At 39.4% G+C, this 27,615-nt stretch overlaps 2 protein-coding genes across 6 annotated transcripts in view; one reads left to right on the forward strand and one right to left on the reverse strand.

Moving 5' to 3' along the window:
* Window positions 1–807: 807 nt before the first annotated feature.
* Ccdc59 (coiled-coil domain containing 59) lies at window positions 808–5,780 on the reverse strand. The gene is made up of 4 exons (XM_075954126.1): window positions 5,476–5,780; window positions 4,339–4,648; window positions 2,684–2,783; window positions 808–1,204 (listed from the first exon to the last, which is right to left on the reverse strand). The coding sequence occupies exons 1-4, from the start codon at window positions 5,678–5,680 to the stop codon at window positions 1,043–1,045; spliced, it is 777 nt and encodes a 258-aa protein (XP_075810241.1). The 5' UTR covers window positions 5,681–5,780; the 3' UTR covers window positions 808–1,042.
* Mettl25 (methyltransferase like 25) overlaps window positions 5,765–27,615 on the forward strand; it is a 60,654-nt gene continuing 38,803 nt past the window's right edge. The window contains exons 1-6 of one of the 5 annotated variants that reach the window (XM_075954124.1): window positions 5,765–6,068; window positions 9,721–9,814; window positions 12,926–13,090; window positions 15,545–15,651; window positions 16,853–17,443; window positions 18,990–19,137. In XM_075954124.1, the coding sequence (XP_075810239.1) occupies window positions 15,571–15,651; window positions 16,853–17,443; window positions 18,990–19,137 (820 nt within the window). In that variant the 5' untranslated portion in view covers window positions 5,765–6,068; window positions 9,721–9,814; window positions 12,926–13,090; window positions 15,545–15,570. Of the gene's footprint in view, window positions 6,069–9,720; window positions 9,815–9,995; window positions 10,529–12,925; window positions 13,091–13,538; window positions 13,635–14,347; window positions 14,690–15,544; window positions 15,652–16,852; window positions 17,444–18,989; window positions 19,138–27,615 lie in introns of those variants that run through there. The other 4 variants (XM_075954121.1, XM_075954122.1, XM_075954123.1 and 1 more) reach the window with 4 other exon arrangements.

Genomic DNA, 27,615 nt, shown 5'->3' on the forward strand with positions numbered 1-27,615 from the left:
TGTGAGTAAAGGAAACCAGTGAAACTGTTTACTGTGCACGCTTCCTTAATCAGATTATGCTCTGACCTCCAATAGCAATAGCATGTATCACAAGCGTCTAAGCATTAGTCTACGCAGAGTAAGTTTAGTATCTCCTAAGTACTGCAGTACGAAAGGCTTCTCTAAAACCTTAACACAGCTTCAGAATGTATTTGCCCCCCCACAGTTTTACAACCATTATTGTGCAATCTCTTTTGCTTACTATGTCAAGGCTTTCTTGTTTTGCTGCAACTGAAGGCAAAAAGGTTCTCAGCTCACAGAGGTACCAACAATGTTATATGGTGACAACACTCTAATTCTAGAAGGCTTCTGTGAAATTGAATTCATAAATCATATTTAGTAGACCTATCTTATTATGGTGTTGCAACTAATTTAATGCCTAGATATCCTACTTTTAGGGAGCCTAGAAAGTCTACTTTCCTGTAACATATGCTAAAAATTAATAAATAAAAACTCCAAGGAAAGCTATTCCTTCATCATTAAAATTAATTTAAACACTATACAGTCTATCAGGCATATTGGTGCAGGCCTGAAATCCCAGCCCTCCTGGAAGTGTTAAGAGGATCACAGGTTTAAGACCAGCCCCAGAAATGTAAGCAGCTCAAAAACCCTATCTGAAAACTCCCAGGGGACACAATGTACTTTAGTGGTGGTAAAACTGCCAAACAAGGGCAAAGGCCTAATTCCCAGTAACCAACCCCCAATACTATGGCTCTTGGCTACACTAAAACAAACATGTTTACATCACTGAAATGCTCACGGTGAGTCTCCTATTTCAAAACAGTTTATTTCAAATTCCATTGAGGCTTTTTAAAGTTCTTCAGGATAAAGTCATTCTTTGTGGAAAAAATAGATGATTTTTTTTTTCTATTACAAAAACAAAAATGTAATTCTCCAGTCCATTGATGTCAACAAATTTAGTTCACTGTTAGGTGCTCCCAATACACATACAAAAAGCTGCCACTGTCAGTCAAAATGAATCCGTAAAGACAGTTTGTCTAATCTAACTCTTTTCTTGTATTTTCTGAAGAAGATACTCCATTTGCAAATTCAAGTTTGGCTGGCCCTTTTTAGTCTTTCTGCTCAGAACTTTGAAAGCTTCCATTTTTTTCTTTTTGTAAAGTCGTTGAGCTTCTTCTCTTTCTTGCTTTCTCATTTCAAATTCCTGCAATTATAAACAATTATAATGTTCATTAGTCACAAACAGAAAGTACAGGTCTGAATTGTTCTGAAATTGCTATAACAATGCAACCCCACTGATCTTGGTCTTTTACATTGTGTAAAATGTGAACAGTTTTCCAAAATTGCAGCTGTGTCCTCTTTCTTTCATACTATACTGATATAAGGAATACCAAAGAGTATTAGTCATGGCAGCATCTCATGCATTGATATCTAAGTTTTAAAAAAAGGCAAATATTTATGTAACAATCTCACTGTTTAAACTCACTAAAGAATTTGGGATCTTTACAAAAGATGTCTAATATTCCATTTAACAGTAAAAAGTTCATTTCTAGAAAACTGTATCTTATATTTATTTATTTATTGTTCTTGTCATTTAGCTAATTTATAAATTTAATTAATTTAGAAAATGGTGGCTACCTACTTACTCTGAGTACAAATCACTCCATTATACATCATGAGTTTCACCATGTAAGGACGATCATGGTCATTTGTTGCTACGACAGAAACTCAAATCTAAGTGTAGAGGACTATAATTCCCAATGATAAATCCATTATCAAACAAGCACTGTGACATTCTCCCTAATTTAAATGTAACAGCTGAAGAAGTTGTAGGTGGTGTGCTCTTCATGTCCAGTCCCGGGAGCCTCAAGATGATATATGGGATTAGCATGGACCACTGCCCACTACTCAGCCAATTCTTAACAATTTTGATCTCACGGGTAATGTCACGAGATTTTGTACTAACATTAAAGATCATCTCTTCATGTCATCAGTTGAAGAATAGTCAGAAGCATTTTTTACATGTTAAACTGTGAATTTAAAATATGAACTACTTATATTCTAATGTGTATAAACAGCAATTATATCAGTACTGTCTATGGGGATACTTTGATGAGACACTGGTACATTACTTAAACTTTAGTACAAAACAAACCAACAAAAACCTAAAAGCCTGAACTTTCAGACTAACCATTACTACCGCACACAGATGCAGTTTATCAAGGGTGAAGGGAGATCTTGAGGAAATGTTTAAGCATGGAAGACAGCTTTGCTTCTGAGTACTTTATTCCAGTATTTACTTCCCCTCTGGCTTTTATAGCAGTGTAAAATTAAGAAAATAATCAATATTTCAGTTAGGTCTTGGGTCCTCAAACATCAGATTATTTCAAGGAACTTGTTAAAGATCTAAGGTCCTAGGCTGTAGTCTGAGGATCATTATCACAGATGCAAGATGCTCATATTATTAACTGACAAGCAATTTTTTTAATCGAATATTATCACTTACCTACTAGCATTGTCTGAGCCAATCAAAGACTTAGAACATTATATAATTCCACAAGTCTGCTGGATAATCTATAAAGCATTGACGCAGACAATATTATGTGCCCAATACTAAGAAGCATAGCTTGTACATGTTAAAGACAAAAAAAATAAACCTAAATAATTAAAAAGTATAACTTACAAATTTCTTAGCAGCACGCTTTGCTTGTACCCGCTCATACTCTTCTTGTGCCTTTTGGTTTGAAGTCTTCTTTTTCTTTTTCTTTGGACTAGTAACAGAACTTACAAGAGAAATTAAGACATGCAAGTTAAATTATAAATGATTTAGAGAAAATTATGCAACTGTGTCAAATACAGTATTTATGTACAAAAACATCACTAACACAAACTGAGGGAAGCATGAAGGGAAAGAATGACAAAAAAATAGGAAAATGCCCATATAATACATTAAAACCATAGTTACAATTACAGATTAAAATACGGTAAATGGATATTTTTGGAGAAATATATATTAACCAGGGAAAGCACAGTAGGTTTTGTTGGATATTAAAATGATAAAAAAAACAGATGGAAAAGGAATTGACCAATGTAACAAGTTGTGCTGTAAATAACTTTAATCTGAGTTCTTTGTTTTTTTTTTTTTTTTCGAGACAGGGTTTCTCTGTGGTTTTGGAGCCTGTCCTGGAACTAGCTCTTGTAGACCAGGCTGGCCTCGAACTCACAGAGATCTGCCTGCCTCTGCCTCCCGAGTGCTGGGATTAAAGGCGTGCGCCACCACCGCCCAGCCCTGTTAATGTATCTTTGACTAAATTATATGGCGACAAATTTTCCCAAGCTAGCTCTTATTAAAAAAGAAAAAGCAATAGAGAGGGCTTTGTTCTAAGACAGGATCTTATACAGTAGTGTAATCTGGCCTGAAACTATTGTCCAGCTTAGCATCAAACTGTGGCAAACTGTGGTTAGGACTCCTTAGTACAGAGAATAACAGGGATGAGAACACACAGCCACAAAACCATGTATGTGTTCAGCACATTTCAACATTTTTGTGGTTTTATGAGACAGACTCTCACTATGTAGACCAGGCTAGCATTGAATTAATAACAATCCTCCCACTTCAGCCTTCTGAGAGGATTACAGGCATGTAGAACTACGTCTTGCTTGATTTTTGTTTACTACAACCTATTTCCTGTACCCTTTACAGAAAATACGGATAATGACAGTAAGCACTCACAAACACCAAGTATCTCACGTTTTAAAAGCTTGATATAAATTCAGTCATCAAAATGTCATTAAACCGAGACGGCAATCCACTTTGAGGCTGTGCAACATGGTGTACGTGGTGGCTCAAGTACTTTGACTTTGTCCTTCCCACCACAGAGGACACTGGTGTACCAGCGTGCAAAGTCTGGCTCCGGAACATGAAGTGTCACCAACTACACATGCATTCTCTCTCTAGAAAGTCATTACTGTCACCCATGCCGGCCTGTAGGTGCAATCCTGCCTCAGCTTCGCAAATGTTGGCCTTACAGACATACAACACCAAGCCTGGCCTAAAAAAATTTAACACACACATACAAATATATTTATTAAAAACTGGGCTTAATTATTGTCCAATGAAGTTACTTGTTCTTGAAAGGCAGTAGTTCAAAACTCAGATGTCTTAATTCTCACTTCACATTCTTGCACCTACGTTCAACTACCCTGTTTCAGTCATTTTACACTAAAAAAAAATGTGAAAATATTAGAACGTGACTTGGAAAATCTGTTACAAAAACTTCTAATTCTTACCCAAATTGCTCTATATCTTCTATAAAACATTATTTAAAGAGTACATACTTTAATGCAGACAGCTGTTCCGGCTGAGGCGGGCAGTCACTAGACTGCTCTTCAGACACAGGCCCCTCGGGGTTGTTGTTGCAGTCTTCAGGCACGGGCTCCTCAGCCTGTTCTTCTGACCTGGGCAGGCCAGCCTTTCTCTGCTGTTTCCTGAGTCTTTCTTCTTCGGCTAAGTAGAGGTGTTTCAGATGCTCTGGGTAATGATCGACGAACTGCGAGTCCTGGGACGCTGGCGCCTTCTTTACCTTCCAGAGCAACTTCTTGTAACTCTGCTGGATCTTCAGTTTCCTCCGGAATGAGAAACCTTGTCCTAACATTGGAGGATTTCAGTTACCATTACTTTCGCAGAAAGTGAAAAATAACGTTACTAGAAATGAAGGTTTTTGGGGTTGTTTTCACATTATATCCAAAGGATAGGATTAGTTTTGCTTTAAAGATTAGGTTACTCAACACATTTAATGTTGCACTTGTACTGAGGAGCAAGTTAGCCCTCTGTCTAAATGTAAGGCTAATAATGGTCAAATCCCACACTCACACAAACTTCAAAATAAAACTAAAGAGTAAACTAAACTCTACAGCTCAACTTGAATTTATATCCACAAATCAAAATTTCTTTTAATTCATCTAAAACATCACCTGGGGGTCGTCAGGTGGGGGAAATCTTAATTTTCCATTGGAGAAACTAATCATCTATTTTCCAAAATAAGACACGACACCACAAAAGGGGATAAGGTACAACTTTCTAAGCACCTGCCAGTTTCTATTAGCTCGAACAAAACATTTAACCATTTGAAATGAGGGTCACTGCGGTGTTTGTAATTACCAAGGCTTTGGGAGGGTGTATCATTAACCCCATCATCTTCCCCTCCTTCCTTTGCTGTAATACAGTTGCAAAACTGTTTTTAGAGTAAATCCACAAGCGGACCCCTAGACGCTCCGGATCGACGACATATGACTTAAACTGACAGCACCGTCCCGTCCTCCCATGCTAGGGACCGAGACGCTAAGGGGCTCGGGGGGCTTAGGAATGGCCTCCCGGGTCTCAACACAGACCCGGTCTCCATCCTAAAGCCTTTCTGCAGGCTGAGCCGCCCCACGCACCCTCGGCTTCCCCCCACCGCTGTCTTCTCCACATACCCTCGCGGACACTCCCGGGGAAGGCTTGCTGGTGGCTGGGCCGCCAGGTCCGGCGTTTCCCAGTCTGGCTCTTGAATCCGAGCGGACGCGTTTCCTCCCCGCGCGCCGCCGATCCTCCCGTCCACCACCTCGAAGACGGCGGCCTCCCCGGCGCCATCTCGCGCCACCCGGGTTGTGCCGGCAGAACCACCACGGACGCCGGCATAATACGTCACCAGGCCGAAGCAATCGACCGCGCGACGAGCGCACGCTCGGAGCTCCACCGCTTCGGCCTGGGGGCGGCTTCGGGAAGAGAGGCGCCGCGCGGCCCCGTTGGCGCCACCTACAGCCCCGGAGGGCGCGCGTCATGGCGGCGCTCGGCTCGCTCCCCGCGACCCCGGATTTGCCCACGCTCCACGCCAGGTTACAGGACTTGCTGCGCTTCCTACGGGGCGCCCTGGCCATTTCCAGCGCGCACACGGTGGATTTCTACACCGAGTCCGTGTGGCGGGAGCTGGTCGACCTGCCCCCGGAGAGCGTGCTGGCGGCGCTGAGGGGCCCGGCGGCCGAACCCGAGCCCGAGCCCGAGCCGCGGGAGGAGGAGGCGGGACCAGGTGACTTGCGGGGCGGCGGGGCGGGAGGGGACGGGGCGGGGCGGGGCGGACGGACTGCGCGCCCCTCCTTGCGCCCCCTGGTGGAACTCGGCGGACGTGGCAGGGACTTGTGTGGCATCCGTGAGACATGAATGGAGGGATCTGAATAGTGAGGGTTTGTGAGGTCCCCTCGTTTCATCTTTGGGTGTTGGTATATTTCCCCAATTTAAGGAAACCAAGGAGCAGGGAAGAGGCATTCGTTCCCGGAATAATTCCACATTTTGGAACTATAAGAAGGTTATTTGAGGGAAAGTACAGTATCGACGAATAGAGTCGAGAGCCTGTTTTCTCAGTCAGTCCCAGGAAGATTGTTGCTTGGATTTGGACGGTGATAGTGAAGTCTTGAATACTCTCTAGTCCGTTTTGTATTTAGCATGTATTTTCAGTATGCTGTGTGCCTTGAGGTTTTTCTAGGCTCTGGAGTTTCCAAACTTCAGGAATCTTAGATTCTATGGAGTGTCTCTTTTGAAAGTGTCTGCTGCTTGCTTCCGAGTTTCCAGTCGTGGAGTGTCCTTAGTGAACTTCGTCCTTGAAGCATCCTGAAAATGCAGTGTACACGGGGGTGGGAGACTATAATGGAACTTAGTAAATTTTGGTTTTTTTCAAGTCGTCCGTGAACCGTTGTGGAGAGCAGGGACTATATTTGTCTTAAGCATGGATGGGCTCCAACACGCGGAAAGTTTCTTGCTGTGCATCAAGGGCTCCGTAAATATTGGTGAACGAATGAATCATGTTGGCTTTCAGAAGAAAATGCAAAGAAAAATGATGATGATGACCAAGTGCAGAGCGAAGCTTTAATGTGTGGTTAACTGGGTCTTCCCTCGATGAGATTACATTATTTTGCATATACTAATAACTGGATTCATTGGTGTGTGTTGTATGTCCTGTAGTTTGCTTTTGCTAGGTGAATATATATATATTTCTTCCTTCTTTCTCTTAGTTCTCTCTCTCTCCCCCCTCTCTGTCTCTCTGTCTCTCTCTGTGTGTCTCTCTCTCTGTCTCTCTGTCTCTCTCTCTTTCTGTCTCTCTCTCTCTGTCTCTCTCTGTGTGTCTCTCTCTCTCTGTCTCTCTCTCTCTGTCTCTCTGTCTCTCTCTCTCTCTCAGTCTCTTTACCTGCCTGTTCCCAGGAGGGAGGCCAGAGAGGTCAACTTCTCTCTCTCTCTCTCTCTCTCTCTCTCTCTCTCTCTCTCTCTCTCTCTCTGTGTGTGTGTGTGTGTGTGTGTGTCTAGTTGTTTTCATTTCTCAGATAAGTTTTAAACATTATTAATCCTTTTTAACACATTAAGGAGGTGTTTGTTATGATTTTGACATGTGTGTATGTACATTTTTGTGAGGGTTGCACCTGCATGTTTTTGCACATGTGTGTTATGACCTGAGACTGAAGTCCAGTGTCTTCCCTGTTACTCCACACATAATACAGTGAGATAGGATCTCATGTTGAACTTGGAGCTTGTCATTTTGGCTATTCTAGCCAGCCAGCTTCTCCACGGAGTCTCTGTTCTCTCCCTCCCTCCAGCTGGAATAAGAGGGAGGTGCTGACTAAGTTTTGTCAACTAGATACAAGCTAGAATGACTTGAGAGGAGGAAACCTTAATTGAGAAGGTGCTCCCATCAGACTGGCCCATAGACAAGTCTCTCTGTGTGTGTGCGGGACGGGGGGTGGTTCTTTATTTAATAATTGATATGGGAGAGCCCAGCCCATTGTGGTAATGCTACCCTTGGCCAGGTAGGTGGCCCTGGGTTGTATAAAAAGCAGGCTGAGAGAGCCGTGGAGAAGAAGCCAGTAAGCTGTGTTTCTCTATCTTTGGTCTCAGCTTCAGGTTTTGCCCCAGGGACCTGACCTGCTAGAGTTCCTGCCTTGGTTTCCCTCAGTATTAGACTGTAATTGGGATATGTAAGCCAAATAAACTCTTTCTTCCCAAGATGCTCTTGGTTGTGGTCTTTATCCCAGCAGCAGAGCATAAGCGAGGACAGGAGGCTGCTGGACTTTTGCCTTCACATGAGTTTTGGGCAGTGGTTCTCAACCTGTGGGTTACAACCCTTTCAGAAGTCAAACAACCATTTCACAGGGGTTGCTTAAGACCATCAGAAAATACAGATATTTACATTACAATTTATAACAATAGCTAAATTACAGTTATGAGGTAGCAAAAAAAATAAGTTTTTGGTTGGGGGTCACTACAATGTGAAAAACGGTATTAAAGAGTCACAGCATTAGGAAGGTTGAGATCCACTGGTTTGGGGGATCCTAACTTTATCTTTATGGTTATGTGGCAAGCTTCTTACCTGTTGAACCTGCTCTCCAGCCCTGTTCTTTGTAGTACGCTGTGTTTCTTGGGACGTTTTATGCCATTTTAGTGGGAACTGGTACAATCTTCTGAGACTAGTATTTCATATAGTATTAAGCATCCCTGGATTACTTGGCTTCTTATCTTTTTTATTTAGCAAATGTGTTTCTAAATATGTATCATTGTATAATTTTATTTGCCAACAAATACTATGTAAAGAATCTTAAAATATTATGGTAAATTTTTCTAGTTTTACATTTAATTTTCAGAAATACTATAGTTCAATGTGAAAATGCTTTTGGAATGATTGGCTATATTTATGCATCCATTATGGTGTTAATATTGGTATGGTATGAACCCGAATGTCAGTTCTTGTTAATATGTATTATTTCATCCAAAAACATGGGTTGCCTGTTTAAGTAACATATTTTTTTCATTTTATGTACAACTATAAATTAAGCTAGAGTTGCTTAGGCAAGAAAAAAAAATCCTACCACAAATTGGATCATACAATTGACTCATTTTAAAAGCAACAATATGTATTATATGTGTTCTCTTAGTACATTATAGTATGCTCGTAGATGCAAAGTTCATAGAATTTAACATAACTCATCTTTAATTTTCAAAGTTTAGTAAGGCAGACTTAACTTTTGGCTATTAAACAATTAACAAAGATATAAGCCAACAGTCAACTATTGCAAAAAGCAAAGCCTTAAAAACTTTTATTAAATTTACATTAAATAAAAGTTTATTAATTTCCTTTTTAGAGAAAACGCCCTCAACTCATCCAATACTTGGGAAATATTGTGTTTTTTATCCAAAGGCAAATAACATGAGGCTTTGCTGTAGTGCTGGAATTAATGGAGTTGGAGCCACAGTAGTGATGGGGAGGGTTCTGAATGAAAGGAAATTGCACACCTGGATGGACAGCTAGTTGAACATAGGAACTGAAGGCACACAGTATGTGAAAAATACTATAACGATTTAACTTTAGCAGTGATTGGAAATGCTATTTATCAACATGGGAAATAGGAAAAGAGAAAGATGTGTCAGGAAAAAGAATATTTGTAGGAATGAATACAACAAAATATTTTTATATCCTTGTGAAGGTAATTATCAGGAAGGTACTGCTGGCAATACCTTCCTGAAATTCTGGTCCATTGGCTATGTGAGTAACTATTTCTCCACCCTATAACACAGTTGTATCTGTAAGTTTAGTACATATTTGTATCTTGTATTGTATTCTGTATGATCTAAGTCACTCTTGTCTCACCCTAAGATTGTAAGTATTCGGGCTGAAATGAGGTTTTATGCTTCCCTAACAGGCTCAGTGGTGCTATTGAAGTCCTCGTAGTGGCCTCAGTGATTACAACCACTACAGAGTCTTAGGAGAATTCCGTAGTTGATGATGCTACAATAGTAAGTGCATTGAAATATGCTGTCGTTCATGCATGCATGCATCCATCCATCATCCATCATTCATGTTGTGTGCAAAGTACTTTTGCTTTACAACTGAACATAGAGCAGTTTGTATGTGTACTATGATTCTAGAGGTAGATGCCACAGAAACCCTTACACGAATATTTCGCTTTCTTTTCAGAGACATTCATTATCTCAGATATCCTAATTACGTTTGCATTTCTGGAAGCAGGATCACTTTTAGTGAAGAGGGAGGGGTTAAGAGGAGTGATGAAATGGTTACAGAGAGGAGCAAGTGTGTATTATCCTAACTGGCCACTGTAGGCTGATCTCTGCCAGAGAAGTTGCCAGAAGTTGCCTGATTTTGATAGTCAGGTCTATCATTGCCCACCGTTATTTTGCTCGCTGTGGCCTGCTGATGGAACTTGAGATCAAGAGCAGAGTGTAAGGTCAGAGTGCCACATTCGTTTACCCTGACCCTTAGTGTGTGCCCGTTTGAATCGGTTGCAGTCTTGTCAAGTCTTAGGTATTTCCTCTGCAAATGAGATAAAAGCCACAGTTAACACGCTCACCTAACAGATGAAGTGTCCAACACCATGTTTGGTGTGTCGTCTTAAACGTGCAGTACCTGTTAGCAATGGGACAGTGAGTTATTATGAAAACCGATGGACCTCATCTTCCTTAGAGTTCTATTGGACATCGAGTACAAAACAGGTAAGTAGTTTGAAATTTTACTTGTTAATTATGAATATACATTCATTGGTTTTATTTCTGGTTTTAAAACTTCATGCATTTTTTTCTTGAAGATTCTTACAGTCTGTGTATTTTGCTCTTTTGTTTTCATGTGTATATTGATATCTGGTAGAAAAAAAATCAAAGCAGATTAGAGGTATCTTGGTATCCTGTTTATCAAAAATAACCTCTCCTGCTTCTTTTCCATCTTATTTCCCATTTTGTTATTATTTCTGAATCCTATATTTATTTATTGCTGTGTGTTTGATGTATGATGTGTTAGTGTAGATGCATGGGCAGTGTACTTTGATGAGTCTGTGGAGGTCAGACAGCAGCTGGCAGGAGTCAGTTCTAGCCTTCCACCATGAGGATAGACTCCGGTGGTCAGAATGCACAGCAAGCGCCTTTACCCATTGAGCCAACCCACCGGCTCTCCAGCTAATGCTCTCTCCCAGCCCTTCTTACAAGACACTGACCTGGTATAGCGATGTAGGTCATACAGACAAGTCAAGTGAAGCAGACACTGGAGGAAGATCGGGAACTTCCAGTAGAGGGAAGTGTAGGCAAAACAATCAAGCCACAGAACATGCAGATGGAGCAGGCAGCAGATTTTAAAAATGCATCTTTCCCTGTGGGAAGAATATTTGCACACAACTAAGAAGTAACTAAAACTCAACAGCACTGTGGCTTCTGTGCTACCTGTTACACAGACACGGGGCTGTGAGGACCTGGACATTGGCATTGCCCCACGGTCTTCTCACGTGCTGGACCACAGAAGAGAGTAAGCACAAGGTCATTGGCCTTTTTCGTTCTCTTTGAATCTCAAAAAGCAGTGAACCGTGGCTGTTACAGACTGAATCACTCAGGAAAAAAAAAATAACCTCAGCTGTGTTTCTGGGATGAAAAAACAATTAGTTGTGGAACTCTAGACTGAATAAACTGAGAATGAATCAAAGTATGTAATCCTTTAAAAAGTGACTGTTGTTGAAATGTGCTGCCATATTAACTTAGCTCCAATACCCAAAATTTCTGGGGTGCTTGTAATGAAAAAAGCAAATTATTAGTTGAGGTCAAAGTGAAATATTTTCAAGAATTTTCAATAGGATAACTAACTTTTCTAACAGAAACATCACATTTCTTTCTGTTGGCATCATTGCCCAATAACTGACGGATATAACGGCCCCTCTGCTCACTGTGAATTAATACTTTTATTCTATCACACTCTAAGAAACTGCTCCCCCGGAACCTTCGGATGTTGAGACTGCTCTTAAACCTAAAAGTCTCACTTAATAGTTGACTGAGTTTTCCCTTCTGCAGCATGTCTAAATATTTTGATGTAGATTTTATTACTTTTGGCTGTATCAGTAAATTCAGCTTGTAAAATTTCCTAAAATCTTTATTAAATAAATTTACCATGGTAACTTTGTGGTTTTATTTTCTATGTAATTGATTCAAAAGTTGAAGTCACACATCTCTGCAATTTTCTATTTAATAAATTTATCACACATTATACCTCCAACTTAAGGGATGGTGGTTTTACAAGGATAGGAGCAGAAGCATATAATTTTATTTAGAATTTGAAGACATTCATTAGTTACATTGTTTTTAGTTTTGTCAGAGAGCAACAGTTTTCATTGTGACTAAGTGGACATTGTAAAAAGTAGATATGAGCATCAACTATGCTAGACAAGATGTCATGGCATGGTATTCTGGATGTCTGTTTGGTCTTGGTAAAATCAGTGTTGTTCTCTAGATTTTATGCTGCCCCTAAGTAAGTGCTTTACATACGTGGTTTAACAACTGAATTTGTTGGTTTTGTGAGATTGCTTTTATTTTGTTACATGTTGATTTCATTTTTAAAAATACTTTTTAATGAATGGGCTCACTTGGACTGCTGTGTCCATTGAGGTTTATGAACCACTTTGGACAAATTGGAGTGAAAACCTTAGAAATAAATTGTTGTCCCTTAACAATAGCATGGAAGAGTAAGACTGTGCAGTACTGTTCCACAGGAATACGGAATAACAGTGTTGCCAAGACCAGCACCTTGAGATGCACAACTGAAGGTCCGAAAAGGCAGCTCATGAGTTAAACAGCTACATTACTCTTCAGACTGGAAACTGCTGCTGGTTTTGCTCCTGGAAAACATAAAGACCAAATTTTAATTTGATCCTTAATGACATGATTGGAGAAAATGCTAAACCCAGGTTTTGCAGAGGTCAATAATTTAAATAACAAATGCTAGGGAGCTATTAAAGAGACTGACAAAATCTAAGGTTAAGATCTTGTAAGTTGCTGTAAAATCCCCAGGGTTCAATTCATTTGCTGTTTTAAGATCTCAAACAGTTTAGATATCTTCCTTTTCTGTCCGATTTTCAGGTTTTGTTGATCTCCCCAAAGTATTTTGTGAAACATCTCGGAAGCTGTTGAGCGTGGAAGCCTTTGCTTGGGCCGTCAAACACTACTCCGTGCAAAGCTCGGGGCTGTGCACTCCTTTCGAGCAGCTGCTTACAGCCCTTCGAGTAAATAAAGAACAGAGAACAGGTATGTGTGATTGTGATGTAGGCTTAAGCCTTAGAGGTACTTAGGAGTAGTACATGGCTCATGTGTACATCTATCCCTTACAGTCTTTGCTTGTTGCTGGATATTACGAGCACTGGTAAGTCAGCTCGTATTGAGAAGGACAGGTTTTCTTATCCTGTATTAAGAGCACATACGGTTCTCTATGCTTTCTGCTACATTAGTCCCTGGGTGTCTTTACCACAGTTAGTTCCAAACTCTCTAACATGTATGAATTCTGCTACTACAGATGTCAAAATCCTTGCATTAGTTTTTATTGCACTTACATAATGGTCTCTCTGGCTGGTTCTTTGGGAAGAATATGAGGAATGTGGATGGTGGTTGCTGGGAAACCAAGATCCTTACTGTCTGTTATCTTGTTTGATTCTCTTTGTTTCACCAACTCTCTCGTTTCTTTCTTTTTGTTTTTTTAGAAAGCTGTAAACTTACAGAAACATTGCTTCAATACTACAGTGACACTGGATACTTTTGATCTAAATTTGCCATGTTAAAATCCTACCTTTTTGCTGTAAGCACCTCCACAAATACATTTTTAAAAACCTGGATCCTTTGACCATCAGTCACAGATACCATATTACCTGCAAGTGTTTTAACACATGTCCCTAAGAACCAGGATATACTCCTACTTATCCCGTAGCGTGCTGGTTCATCCAGGACTTTACCTTGGCGTTACAAACATTATCTACTATCACACTATATTCAAATTTGTTTTAGTGTTGCAGAAATTATTTATAGCTCCTTTTTTTAAAAAAAAGTTTTTAGATTCATTTTATGTGTATGAGTGTTTTGCTTGCACACATGCTGGTGTACAGGTGCGTGCCTCTTGCACACAGAGGTCAGAAAAGGCCTCTGGAGCTAGTTTTGAGCTGTTGTGAGCTGCCATGTGGGTTTCGGACAATCGACACAGATTTGTTTCTTTTTTCATCTTATTGTTTCTGCTGATGCTGATGAGTTGATGCATGTAGGGAGGTTTGCTTGATTATTTCCCCATGATTACATCCAGCTTTTAACTTTTAACCAATATGCTAATTAAAGGATTTCTTTTGCGTGCACCTCACTAAGAGGCATGTGCATAGTGTTTGCTGGCAAACGTGGATCCTCAGAACCCTTCATTGTAGAGGGAGCTTATCCCCGTTCTGATCCAATTTTTTCATTATTATGGTTGTTTCCTTTATATCTAACTATTTTAATGAAAATTATTTTATTATATTCCTCCTTCAGCAAAACAAAGGATTTTGGGAAATTGTGGCTCTGGGAAGGGCATTCTGGCTGTAATTGAGTTTATCAGCAACGTTGCTACTGGCATTGTATTCAGTGCCAGCTGTTTCTAACTGGCCTCAGCCGAGTGAAGCCTGGCCTTCTATCCGCCTTCTAAAATTCAAGGACTGTACGTTGGGTATCAAAGAGAAAGAACAGCATATGCAAACATGAAGCCATCACCAAGTCTGGATGGATGTTGTCTTTGCCAGTCCAAGGCAGAGTAGAGATACAAGCTAGTGACAGCTGTGTGTGGAGGGAAGCTCCTCCCCATCCTGCAGTCTCTCACTTTTCTTTTCTGGGAAGGTATCTGTCAACAAAATGCCATTGTATAATAACCATATACTCCTGGGAAGACTTTATTAGTAAGGTTTTCACATTTTCCTATTGAAGAGGAAAGAAGCTTGGCCTACAAGTAGGCATGTCACAAGTGAATACTGCCGTGCCATAGTAGATTCATTTATTTCTAACCCAGCCCTAAATTTCAGCTTGCCACTATCCAATTCCCACATGTCTGATTATGTTGAATACCTTGTTAGATGTGCTTTTTATACTATAAAATATAGTGTATACTCTAAAGTGCTGTGTTGTAGAATGTTCTCTGTTGCTATACACTATATAGTAGAAAATAGTCACATGTGGCTGTTAACCTCTTGAAATGTGCCTAGTGTAGCCTGGAAGTTTAATTTGTATTTTGACTTTGATCATTTTAAGTGTGAATAATCATGTGGTTGGTAGCCACTGCTTTGGACAGTGCAGGTGGTAAAGTGGCTCATTCATCTGCTCTGAATTAGGCAGTGTTTTTCTTACTGGTGTATAGGAGTTGGTTTTATCTTCCTGCGTGTATTCTTCAGGGATGTCTGTTTCCACGTTGTTACTTCTCACTCCGTTAAAGCTGTTCTTTGATGAAACAGGTTTTTGTAGTACAGTTTTCTCACTTAGAATTAACTACTTGTTATATCAAGGAAAGATTTTAATTATCTGCGGATTTTCTATTTTATTCTATCTGAATCATAGCTGTTAAACTAATAGAAATCACACAGATATCATAATAGAATTTATGCTATTTTAATATTGATTTAAAAACCTGTGAATATCAGGTGACAACTCATTAAAATTCTCTTTAGTAACAGTATTTTAATTTTCTCTGTTTTCATTCAGGTGAAAATGTGAAGGCAATTCAGTTTATGAACACAAAAAAATCTCATGAGGTCCAGGCAATGGCAGAGCTAATCTGCAGTATTGCTGATTACTGTGGTTTAAAACAGGTGAGACGATTTCCTTGCGAGTATTGTCCACTTTTGGTATCTCTCCGATTTCATTTTCTACTTGTACTTCTATTGCTGTTCTCCGCCCCATGCCCTTCTTTCAGCTTTCCCCCTAGTGTTTATTTTACTTGCCAGAGAGATCCCATTCAGTACCCAAATCTTCACTGAGAGATCTGCCACTAACCTGTACCAAAATAGAATAAGATGAAGCTGTTTACTCTATTATTGCCCTTCATAACGTTATGCATTTGTATTTCTATGAAACACTATGTAAACCAGCGTGGTCTGAATGGGAGATGCCACCCACAGGCTCCTGTATCTGAACACTTGGTCCTCAGTTGGCGGTGCTGAAAGTGGAGGTTAAGGCAACTTTGGAAGGTGGAGCCTAGTTGGAGCCTTGCTGGAGGAACTATGTACTGGGGATGAGTTTGAGGTTTGTAGTCTGGCCCCACTTTACATTCAAAATGTCCATTGCTGCGGCATTGTCCGTGAGTTCAGAAAGTGGGGACAGCCCAAACAAAAAAAAATCAAGTGGCAAACAGATTAAAACTCATATCCGTAGTTATGTTAAATACCAATAGACACCCCAGTTAGACAGGAGCAATGAGGAGGCTGGGGTTGTAAAAACTGACCATGTTCAATGCTGAGGAACCAGCTTTAATAGTAAAGCCAATGGGTTGAATAATTACATTAATGATAAAATAGGGAATACGTGACCTAATTTATTGTTTACCAAGACCCTTACTGTCTGTTATCTGTTTTAAAACTTTTCTTTCAAAATGTCCATTGCTGTGGTGTTGTCTGTGCGCTAATGAGTCATTGTTAGTTTCTCTTTACTTTTTGCCTTGCTACATTGCTTAGTTCATCTGTTATTTTTGGTGACTTTTAAGTATATTCTTTAGGATTTACTTTGCACACAGTCATGTCATATGTGATAAAAGCATGTTTTCTTCCTCACTTTCAAATACTATGTTTGTTACTTACTTGTTACTCTGATTTACTATGCTATCTGGAACTGGAAAATGTTTAATAAAAGTGATCGGTGATTCGTTTTTAATAGAAATCAAACATTGAAAAAGCAAACATAGGAGATTATGTAAGTTATATATTGCATTTGTTTATTCATCTTAATAAAATATCTGGAATGTTTCTACTACCAACTGACTGAAATCCTAAATTCATTCTTTCTTGTTTTCCTCAGATAATTGATGTGGGTTCTGGTAAAGGCTACCTAAGCTCCTTTTTGTCCTTAAAGTATGGTTTAAATGTCTATGGCATCGATTCCTCAAATACTAATACTCATGGAGCTAAGGAGAGAAACAGGAAGTTGAAGAAACATTGGCACCTGTATCATGGTCAGACAAGAGAAGATGCCAACGGACTGGCATTGAAACTGCAGAAAGGGATAAAAGCGGAAAATGAAGCAAAGTGTAAGGAAAACTGTGAGAGGGCACTGAAGAACAGCCTTGGGAATCAAGACGTGTCTGCTGGTGCTGCGCCAGAGTGCTCAGAGACGGCAGTTTCAGTTCTCAGAAAACAGCAAGGAAATCTACATGCTCAGCCACCTGAAGAAGGGAATTTGTGTTTTGAAAATGCCTTTTCTTTCATGGATTTTCTGCCTATTGATGCTGTTGAACCTACTTCATCACAGGTGCACAATGCAGAAATGTATGAAGTGAGGAAACAGAAAAGAAATATGACATCTAAACCAAGCGACCCAAGTATTTATTCACCACTGACCTCTTTTATCACTGCTGATTCAGAGTTACATGACATTATTAAAGATCTGGAGGTGAGTCTACTTCTGAATCCTCTAGTTTGCAAGAATGCTGTCAACATAGACTACAGCATGAATAGCTTGTTATTCTACTAATGTGGTATCATCTGGCATAGCAGTCCTAAAGATCAAGAGTAAAATGCTAAGCTGACTTTCTTTGTATGCACAACAGTCCAGATTTAATGAGGACATACTATGGAATGCAAAACCCTTTCTTCATTTTACTTTGAAATAAAAGAGCTAGCACAAATACTTCTCTATAAGCCAAATTATCTTATCCACAATTCAGAGATTGTTAAAATTCTAGTCCAAGAAGTGTTTCTATAATTTTTATTGTTTTGAATTGACACTTATAGTAATTGTAGGTGTTCCTGGACTGCAGCATGTTTTCATGCATCCACACTTGATCTAATCAGGGCAGTGAGAACACATAAAGAGGTAATTAGCATATATTTATTGACAGGTGTGCACTATCCTAGAGCAAGAATAGCCTATGAGAATCTTTAAGGCTTTAATGTTTTCTAAGTTGTGAAATTACATAGTTGAAAGACAGTACATTTGAAATATGCTATTATATGTTAAATCAGTATTTATCAAAGCTCCTACAGATTACCTTGCTTAACTCTTTTATAAGACACAGTATCTTTTGAAGTTAATATTATTCTTTGTTAATTTTTAAAAATCTTCCTAAAAGAAATGGCTAAACAAAGTACTAGAATTCTTTGTACATTAAATCTTGTTTTATATGGCTTTTACAAAGAGGGGCTTCCCCCACAGAGATTTTTTTTATGATTTTATTCTTATTTTTTAAACTATGTGTATATGTATGTGTCTCTGTGTGGCGTTGTGCATGTTAGTGTAGCAGCTACGTCGGCCAGAATAGAGGGTAGATGTCATGGATCTAGAGGTATAATTGGGCAAGGCACCCAACCTGCATCAAGAGTGGTATATGCTCTTTAACCAATGAGCCATCTCTCCAGAGCCTCGCTCCTGCCAGATACATATAGAAGGTACCAGTTAAAGGAAACATTAGTCCTCATTAACGTAGAAAGAGTAATTAGGTTATCCAGTTAAAATTTAAAATTTTAGTTTATTTTATCACTTCAGTTTATCAAAATAGTCTTGGGTTTATATTACTAGATGTGCACCTTTCAAGCTAATTCTAACTGGTGCTATAAAAATTAAGCTGTTGGCTGAATAGTTCTTTACATAGCATTTGGAGGATATGATGACTTTTTTATGTTGTTGTGAAAATAAACCTGAGAAATTGGTATGACTTTATTTATATGATAAATCTAATAATAATGTGATCCATAGAATGTCTGTATTTAAGGATATTTAAGGGCATCTCCTTAAAACCTCAATAGATAATGCAACTTCTCTAATACCAAATGACAAAAGTATGTGGACATTGCATACAAAGTGATATGTAATACCTTTTGTGTAGAATTGACCACTTAAAAGTTCACATATTTGAAAAGACACTTGAAACCTTCCCTTGTATCGTTTTAAACTCTCCTTTTAAAAAGGGGCCCCTCCCCGTTTTGCCTTGTCTCTAAAGGACTGTCTAATGGTGGGTCTGCATACTTGTGGTGATCTTGCACCAAACACTCTGCGGATATTTGCATCCAAGTCTGAAGTCAAAGGAGTTTGCAGTGTGGGCTGTTGCTACCATCTTTTATCTGAAGAATTTGAAAACCAAGATAAAGGTAGTAAATATTCTCTGTGTCATAGTTCTTATTTATTTCAACTATATGGCTACTTTTTATTTCTTTTTTGGCCATTATTGTGTCTTAATTGATGTATCTTGTTCTGTTTTGGGGAAATGATTTCACTGTGTAGTCTTGAATGTCATATGACTCCTTATAAAGGCCAGGCTGCCCGTCAGAGATCCCTCTGCCTCTGCCTCTGCCTCTGCCTCTGCATTCTGCCTGCTGGCATTAGAGGCATGTGCCACCATGCCCATCCATTATTGTGATTTGAATTAGCATTTAGAATAACAAATTTTTTTCTTGGCAAATCTAGCATTAATAGTATTAGATACAATATTGCTTTTATATTTTATTGTCATTTCTTTGTCTATAAAATGTACTTACTGAACACTAAAAATTTTGCAACTACTTGAAATCTCACTAATATTTGATGTATATCCTGTAGGACTTATGTTTATAAATATTTATAAGTTTTGCTTTGATTGTGATTATAATCTCCATTTGACTGTGATAGTTTTATCCATTTCTAAAGAATTAGTATTTTTTAAAAGAAAAATCAGCATACTTAGATTTTATACTTATATTTCTATGAGCTTAGAAAGCTTTAGTACTGTTATTTTACTAGAATAGTAATATTCAGTCTGTGTTCTCTGGACTCTGCCTGCAGAGAAAAATGATAAATGTGTTGGCAGCTTCTAATATAGCATTTGATTGGTACATTTTATGACAAATCTGTCTGTAAGATAGAGCTTCAAAACTGTTTTAAATTTGTTTCAAAATAGTTTTTAGGCTATTAGTAGTAGCAGTTGTCTTATATATTAGTTAGTATTTTAATAAAATTAAGTTTGAGTAGGAAATTGTGATGGTTTGAAAAAGAATGATCTCCGTAGGCTCATAAATTTGAATGCTTGACCACTAGGGGAATGGCGTACGTTTTCGAAACCTCAGTGCCCACTTCCAGTCGCACCCTTCCTCCAGTAATATAACCCAGAGTCCACCAGCGGGGGCTGAGCAGGCTAGTTAGTGACTCTGGGGGGACCATTCTCACCCTAACCCCCACCTCCCAAAGAAAAACGTGGTAATGAGCCATTAGACAGTGTACATGGCTTCTCGCGTGCAGAATTAACCATAGCAGCTTAAATATATTAAGAAGGATGAAAACTATATTGAGTTTAAGGGAGTATTTCAAAGAAGTCATCAAGTATGGAAGCAACTGTCAAATAGGTAGTAATAAGCTTTGGTTGGGTCAAACAAATATGTTCATCTTAGCGTTACCTGTTTTTCTCATACGTACCTGCAATGAACAGAGTGTTGGGAGTTGCGGTTGTCAGGAAAGCACAGTACAAATGAAGGACAGCGGTCTGACTGATGTCTGAAGTGGGTGGACCTATATGCAGCATGAGTGACTACGAAAACCTAGACATCAGAAAAACAGTTGCACAGCCAGGAAAAAAAAGTGTACAAATCCAAGTGGTAAGCGTAGTAACGCATTGGTTTATGTTTTAGTTTTGCCTGCACTGTTCTTTATGTTCTGTGCAAAGCCAGGTAGATTTGGGAGCCAGGTAGACACTTTCACCTTTTGCCACAGTGCACTTTGATTTCCTTACCATATCCTCAGTGTAATAAAATGAAATGGATAGCCATTCCTGCAGTTTTTATAACAGTGCTTCTTAGCTCAGATTGCACCACTGAATCAAATTTGTCACTCTAGGATACTGGAGAACTGTCTGTGGCCACCTGAGTTTTAGCCTCCAGGTACAGAACTTGAATATATGTTAAGAAGTTCCACAAGTAGTTCTAATGACTACTACTTTGAAAACAAGGAATTTATTATGATTATTTTAAGACATAGAATTTGAGAAAATGCTTTGTAGAAATATGTTTCAGAAAATACACCCAACATTTATTTTAACTCTTCCTATGCATACAGTTAGGTGGGCTTTATATTCAGATGCCCTTTGCAGATCAGAACCTAAAGTTGAGCTGCAAGACCACAGCAAGACATATCAAAGTGAACGTGCAGAAAGCCATACTCATCATTGTTCCTAGCAGAGCCCTCAGAACAGGCCTTTAGCCTTCTAGCAGACACACGTTCAAGAACAGGAAATTGGGTTGTAAATCTGGAGTGATAGGTTTGAAATTAGATGGACTGATGGAGGAAAGCCTGAAACCAGCAAGGAGTATCTGTGACAGTTAATTTTTATTGTCAATCCCATGAGATCTAGACTCACCCTGGAGACAAATCCCTGGGTGTAGCTGTAAGAGATTATCTAGATTGGGTGATGGGAATAATTAAATGGGAAGACTCCCCCTAAATGTGGATGGTACCATTTCATGCCCTGGGATTCTTGACTGGATAAAAAGGAGAACGCAAGAGAAGCACAAGCATTCCTTGCTTTCTGCTTCCTGGCTGTGGACGCAGAGTGGCAGGTGCCTTAAGACCCTGCTGCCAAGATTCCCATGTTGTGATGGACTATGCCATTGAATGGGAGCCAAAATAAGCAGCTTTGTTACAAGGAAACAAGCAACTAAGAGAGTATTCAAGGTGCTTATGGTACCACTAGAATTTTGATAGCTTACATTTCTTTATTGGTAAACATATGGGTGTGTGTGTGTGTGTGTGTGTGTGTGTGTGTGTGTGTGTGTTTAACAACCAATGGAATATAAATGTATCCTTACTTTGTATATGTAATGTACACCTTATGGTCCTGGTATTCTTTTTAAATTGTTTTAGTATTTTGTTTTTAATGTATGTGTTTTACTTCCATGCATGTGTGTGCGCCATCTGCCTGCAGTGGTCAGAAGAGAGCATCAGATCCCCTGAGACTTGAGTTAGAGACGATTCTGAGCAACCATGTGAACGCTGGGAATTAAACCTGGGTCCTCTGCAAGAGCTACAAGGTTCTTAACAACTCGGCTAGCTCTCCAGTCCTGGCAGTAGAGTTATTTACAAAATTAGAAATATATCACTTATATTGTTTAGTAATTATATTAAAACTGTTGACTTTGCAGGGCAAGGGATTTGTGTGGAAAGGTTATCACAATTCCTGTCTGATGTCAAGCTCTAGATTCCATAGATCCCTGTCCCAGAATGGACAAATATGTTATATGTCCCTTGCCTCATATCTTAGCCATCTGACACTTTGTCCTCACTTTATTTGAACAGCTGTTTTTAAGTTGACTTGGGATATAAATTTGAGTTGTTAATGGTCTTACCCAGTTTAGTAGATGATTCTGGTATGTACACTGCAACTTTTTAAGATTTTATTGACTATGTAAACAATATGTGTCTTGCATGAATATATTTACCCAATAACACTGTGGTAGACCATAGAGGTGGTCTGTCATGAATATGAGTTTTCAGAAAAAAAAACCAATGTTCTGTAAGTCATTATAATACTAAATTTATACCATATGTTTTTAAAAGTGCTTTTAGATATTTTACATTATGAGCCAGTAGCCCCCAAGTGAATGCTAAGTACCAGAAACAGTTTTATTGCAGTGCATTATGGAATATTTTTTCCAAAGCTTAACTTAGCTAATGTTTTAATATTTTTTGATATAGATTATTACCATAACTAATTGAAGCAGTCATATTATTTCTTCTCCTAAAAGGAGTAAGTTGTTTTATTTTTTTTTTTAAACATTTCAATACAGCCCGGTTTTTTTCCTGTATAAGTGGAAATAGAATGCAGTGAAACAGACCTGAACTGACCCAGATCCATGCAACTCTTCCTGATAAGGGAACCTTAATCTTGTCCAGGTATCAGGGAGATCAGGGAGATAAAAATAACATTAGAACCAAGTGAATCTCATTTAATCTAAATTATGCTGATTCCGTTGAGGTGGGAGTAGACATATGACATAATTGATGGTGTCGAAGTGTGAGAACACAGCCCCAAGGGAGAGTTTCTGGCTCTTTTGGTTTTGAGAGTTTTTGTTGCGCCTATTGTTTTTAAATTCATTATTAGTGTAGGGGGCAGCAAGAGGACGCTGTAGCTTGTGTGCAGATGTCAGAGCATGACTTGTGGATTCCATTCTGATTTTCCATCTTCCCATGGGTTCTCAGCATGAGCTCCAGTTTCAGGCTCAGCAGCAGTTTACCTGCTAGGCCCTCTCACTGGCCCTCCTTTTGCTCCAAAGCACAGGACATGTGCCATGGTTGGCTTTTGTCTTGTATATGTGTTTGTTCAGCCTAACAGAATGACCTGCATCTGCCTACTGTCACATTAAAATGACTCATTAGAAATTTTCAATGCTCTGAATGAGGATTGCAATCAGTCTGAGGGAGAGATGGATGGTGACTTCCTTACTCTAAGTTTATGTGGCGATTTCAGTAACTAGAGAGTACTGTAGGAGTAGAGGAAGGGCAGGGATACTGGAGTACTGTAGGAGTAGAGAAAGGGCAGGGATACTGGAGTACTGTAGGAGTAGAGAGAGGGCAGGGATACTGGAGTACTGTAGGAGTAGAGAAAGGGCAGTATACTGGAGTACTGTAGGAGTAGAGGAAGGGCAGGGATACTGGAGTACTGTAGGAGTAGAGAAAGGGCAGGGATACTGGAGTACTGTAGGAGTAGAGAAAGGGCAGGGATACTGGAGTACTGTAGGAGTAGAGAAAGGGAAGTATACTGGAGTACTGTAGGAGTAGAGAAAGGGCAGGGATACTGGAGTACTGTAGGAGTAGAGAAAGGGCAGGGATACTGGAGTACTGTAGGAGTAGAGAAAGGGAAGTATACTGAGCACTGTAGGAGTAGAGAAAGGGCAGGGATACTGGAGTACTGCAGGAGTAGAGAAAGGGCAGTATACTGGAGTACTGTAGGAGTAGGGGAAGGGCTGGTATGCTAGAGAGTCGGATAGTTTCAGAGCTCTTCCCTGACTTTACTAGGAATAGCCCTGGCCATAGATGACAGAACTGATCTCTGCATGGTCCAGTCCTTCCCCATCTGCTCCACCTGGCCTGCCATTTGGAAGTCTGCTGCAGTCATCATCAGTCCTGATGAGGGTACTTGCCCTCAGTCTTTAATGTGTTATATGGTTCCTCACTGTCATAGTCTTCACTTTGCTAATCTGTCTGGATATTTGATTGTTCATTTATTAGGCTGGGAAGTGTGGCAGACACCTTTTGAGAGCATCTTTTTCACTGATACATTTCCTTTCAAACAAAAGTCGCCAAAGGTTAATGAAAACTAGATATTTAGTCTGATTCACTGTTTGGTTTTAAGAGTTGGTTTCATTGCTTTAAAGTTAGAGCTACTTCATCTAAATCATCAACCTTTCTAATGCTGTGACCATTTAATATATTTCACGTGTTGTGGTGACCCCCCAACCATAAGATTATTTCATTGCTACTTCATAACTGTAATCTTGCTACTACTAAGCATCGAAACTTAAATATCTGATACATGGGATATCTAATATGTGACCCCCAAGATATCAGGACCCACAGGTTGAGAACCGCTGATCTGGAGGTTGAATAAAAGTATGCCGAGCATATCATTTGAAAATCTAACATCGCTGTATAAAACGAACTTTTCTTACGTTTCCTCACAGCTCTAGTTGTGCCGATGTTGTATAAGCCATTGTTATGTGCATTATGTATAAGTCCCAGCTTTCTTGTTGAAGCAGCTAAGTCAGCTCACTCTGCTGAACATTCCAGCCACTGGCATATGTGAGTGCGCTTCTCCTCCTGAAACTCAGATTGTTTCCAGATTTTAAACTTCTATGATGAAGAGAAAATATTTTTATTAGCTGATCTACCATTATGCCTATGACATTACTAGACTTGTAAGAGAATGCTAATGCAATATTTGAGAAAATAAAATTTCAAAACAAATTATTGATTAATTACATTTCAACTAATTAATTTTCATTGAATTATTATTGGTCTTTCTAAATGTCATCAATATTTAAAATGAAAATGTTTAACAACTTGTACTTTAAAACTATTTTGAAATTAAAATGAGAAATATAAAAGTATAAGAAGATAGGACATATTTACTAAACCCAGTGCATAGTAGTTAGGAAGTCACTAACACTAGTTCAATATAGAATCACACTTTGTGGAATATTCCTTTACACTGTGTGAATACATATCTGTGGTTGGTTTAGGAGGAAAGTGAAATGACCAGTAGCGGGGCAGAGAGAATGCTGGGGAGAAGAAGGGCAAAGTCAGGAGGGGACACCATGAGATGCAGAGCAAGCAGGATGGGAAGGATGCACATGAGGTAAACAATCCTTGAGGCAGCACACAGATTAATAGAAATGGGTTAATTTAACTCATAAGAACTAGCTAAAAAAGAATCCTAAGCTATCAGTGAATCATTCATAATTAATATTAAGTCTCTGTGTGGGTATTTCAGAGTTGGCTGACTTGACAGAGCTTGCCAGTGGTCACAATGAAAAACTCTTCCTACAGTGCTTAGGGCTAAGGATCATTCAACAAACTGAGCGTTCTCCCATAGCCATTTCTGCTAGGTATGAGGTGTATCCATGCAAAGTTAGCTAAATAAGCTGACAACATGGTAGAATTTGTTATAGGCAAGAAAAAACTAGTGCCAGGTGGTCTAGTATCTCAGGGTAACTGATGTGTGAGGATTATGGTCATTATACACACTATCTTCATTCTTTCTTTTTTCCATACTGCTGTGAGAAAATACCCTGGCAAAGGTATTTTAAGGGAGAAAGGGCTTATCTGGCTATGGTTGCAAAGGAATACAATCTATCATACAGCAGGCAGTGGAGGCTTGGCAGTAAGAACAGGAAGCTGACTGGCTGGTCACATTGCACTCACACTTGCCAAGTAGGGAGTGAACAGCAGGTGAAGGCAGGTTTTAAAGCCTCGAGTTCCACTCAAGTGGCCCACTTCTCCCATCAATGCTCTCCTTCCAAAAGGCTCCACAGTGTCCTGAGACAGAGCTACTAGCTGGGGAGCAGGTGTTCAGAGAGGTGAGCCTACATGGACCATTACACACCCTACCCTCCACACAGTGCGGTCTTAGAGCTAGGAAACAATCTGTATTAGAAGCATAGAGATGATAGTTTCCAAATTTCCAAAGGAGTGCAGAAACACTGTTCAGGAGAGACAAGTTGACTTCTCATTGTCTGTGCTGTCCTCGAATGAATCAGCTTGCCATTGTAGCGCTTCGGTAAATTAGTGTAGGAAGATGAAATTACCTGGGATGATCTCTTGTGGCTGAAATGATATTGGTATTTGATTTAAATACAGCTTTCCAAAGCAGCTTTGTTATTTAAACTTAGCTTATTTTATCTAACATTTTGACTTAGTTTTGTCTCATTTTTTCTAATTATACTGGCTTTCCATAACCAGATATTCTGATTTCCTGCTGGGATTTTTTCATTTGGTTCATTCTGTGAAGTTTAAAAATACCAATGTTATAGTGCCCATAAATTAACTGTTCATCAAAGTTTTTATGTCTGATTTCTAATCACAGCAGATACGTACCTAAGCCGTCATCGTCTTAATCATCAATATTAAGTTTAATAGTTAGCTGACCAATTCAAAAGTGTCAGGACCTGTCTTAGGTTGAGAAAATATCAGGGCCGATTAATCTTGGTATTGTTCTTTGAGAGCTAAAGCAGGTAGATAATTTGTATCCAACTTGAGCAACACTTAATTATATAGCTTTTCTTTCGTAGCATATTACTTTTCTTTTTAACGCTGGACCTATGTCACGGAAGTCCTTTTGGCAGTTGGCATGGGTGCATGCCCATATTTGTAGGTGTGTTTGGCATTCTCTGGGCAATTCCTTCACACTAACAGCTGCAGCTAATCTCAGTCAGCTGTGTGTTTCCCAGATCGTTGGCACGGATTTATTTTTTGCTCTGGGGCATCTTTTAAAAATGGATCTTTAATGCAGTGTCCTCCTTTTTTTTTTTTTTTTTACTTTAGCTTGCCCCTCATTATTTTCTCTAATTACTGTAAAATGTTTTTGAAGCTTATGTAGGTTGGGTATATTGAGCACAAAAATGTCTGCCTTATGCTCGTTTGTGGTAAATAAAGGAAACCAAGAGTATAAATGAATAAATCTAAAACAAAAAAAAATCAGCCCAGAATGAGTAAAGAGAGGCCTGAGGAGATGGCTTAGTTGGTAAAGCTCTTTGCATGAGGATGTGAATTTGGTCCCAGTGTGCGCACACTTGGGTGGTGGCAGCACTTGTAATCTCACCTAGGAAGCAGGGCACCAGGATTCCTCTGGCTCGCTGGGCTGCTCCTAGCCTCATCAGTGAGCTCTAGTCTCAGCGATGGATCCTGTCTCAAAAAGAAGGCAAAGTAACGGGCTCCTAAGGGGTACCAAACTTGGTCTCTGGCCCTCCATATGTGTGTACCTGGACAGACATATGCACCTCTACACAGACAGGCACCCACATCACACGAAAGTAGTAGTAAAGAGAAATGATTTCAACTGTATACATAAACAAATATTAAAGTTAATAGAGTTGGCAAATAGCCCTTAA

Source organism: Microtus pennsylvanicus, chromosome 20, assembly GCF_037038515.1.
Source record: "Microtus pennsylvanicus isolate mMicPen1 chromosome 20, mMicPen1.hap1, whole genome shotgun sequence".
In the NCBI taxonomy this organism is placed as follows: Eukaryota; Metazoa; Chordata; class Mammalia; order Rodentia; family Cricetidae; genus Microtus; species Microtus pennsylvanicus.

What these genes read in the sequence shown, in the direction of transcription:
- Ccdc59 (XM_075954126.1), bottom strand. Translation starts at nt 5,680, where the DNA reads ATGCCGGCGTCCGTGGTGGTTCTGCCGGCACAACCCGGGTGGCGCGAG. An exon ending in CCCCGGGAGTGTCCGCGAGG is followed by an intron (nt 4,649 to 5,475) that starts GTATGTGGAGAA and finishes CTCCAATGTTAG; the next exon opens with GACAAGGTTTCTCATTCCGG. An exon ending in AGCGTGCTGCTAAGAAATTT is followed by an intron (nt 1,205 to 2,683) that starts GTAAGTTATACT and finishes TTATAATTGCAG; the next exon opens with GAATTTGAAATGAGAAAGCA.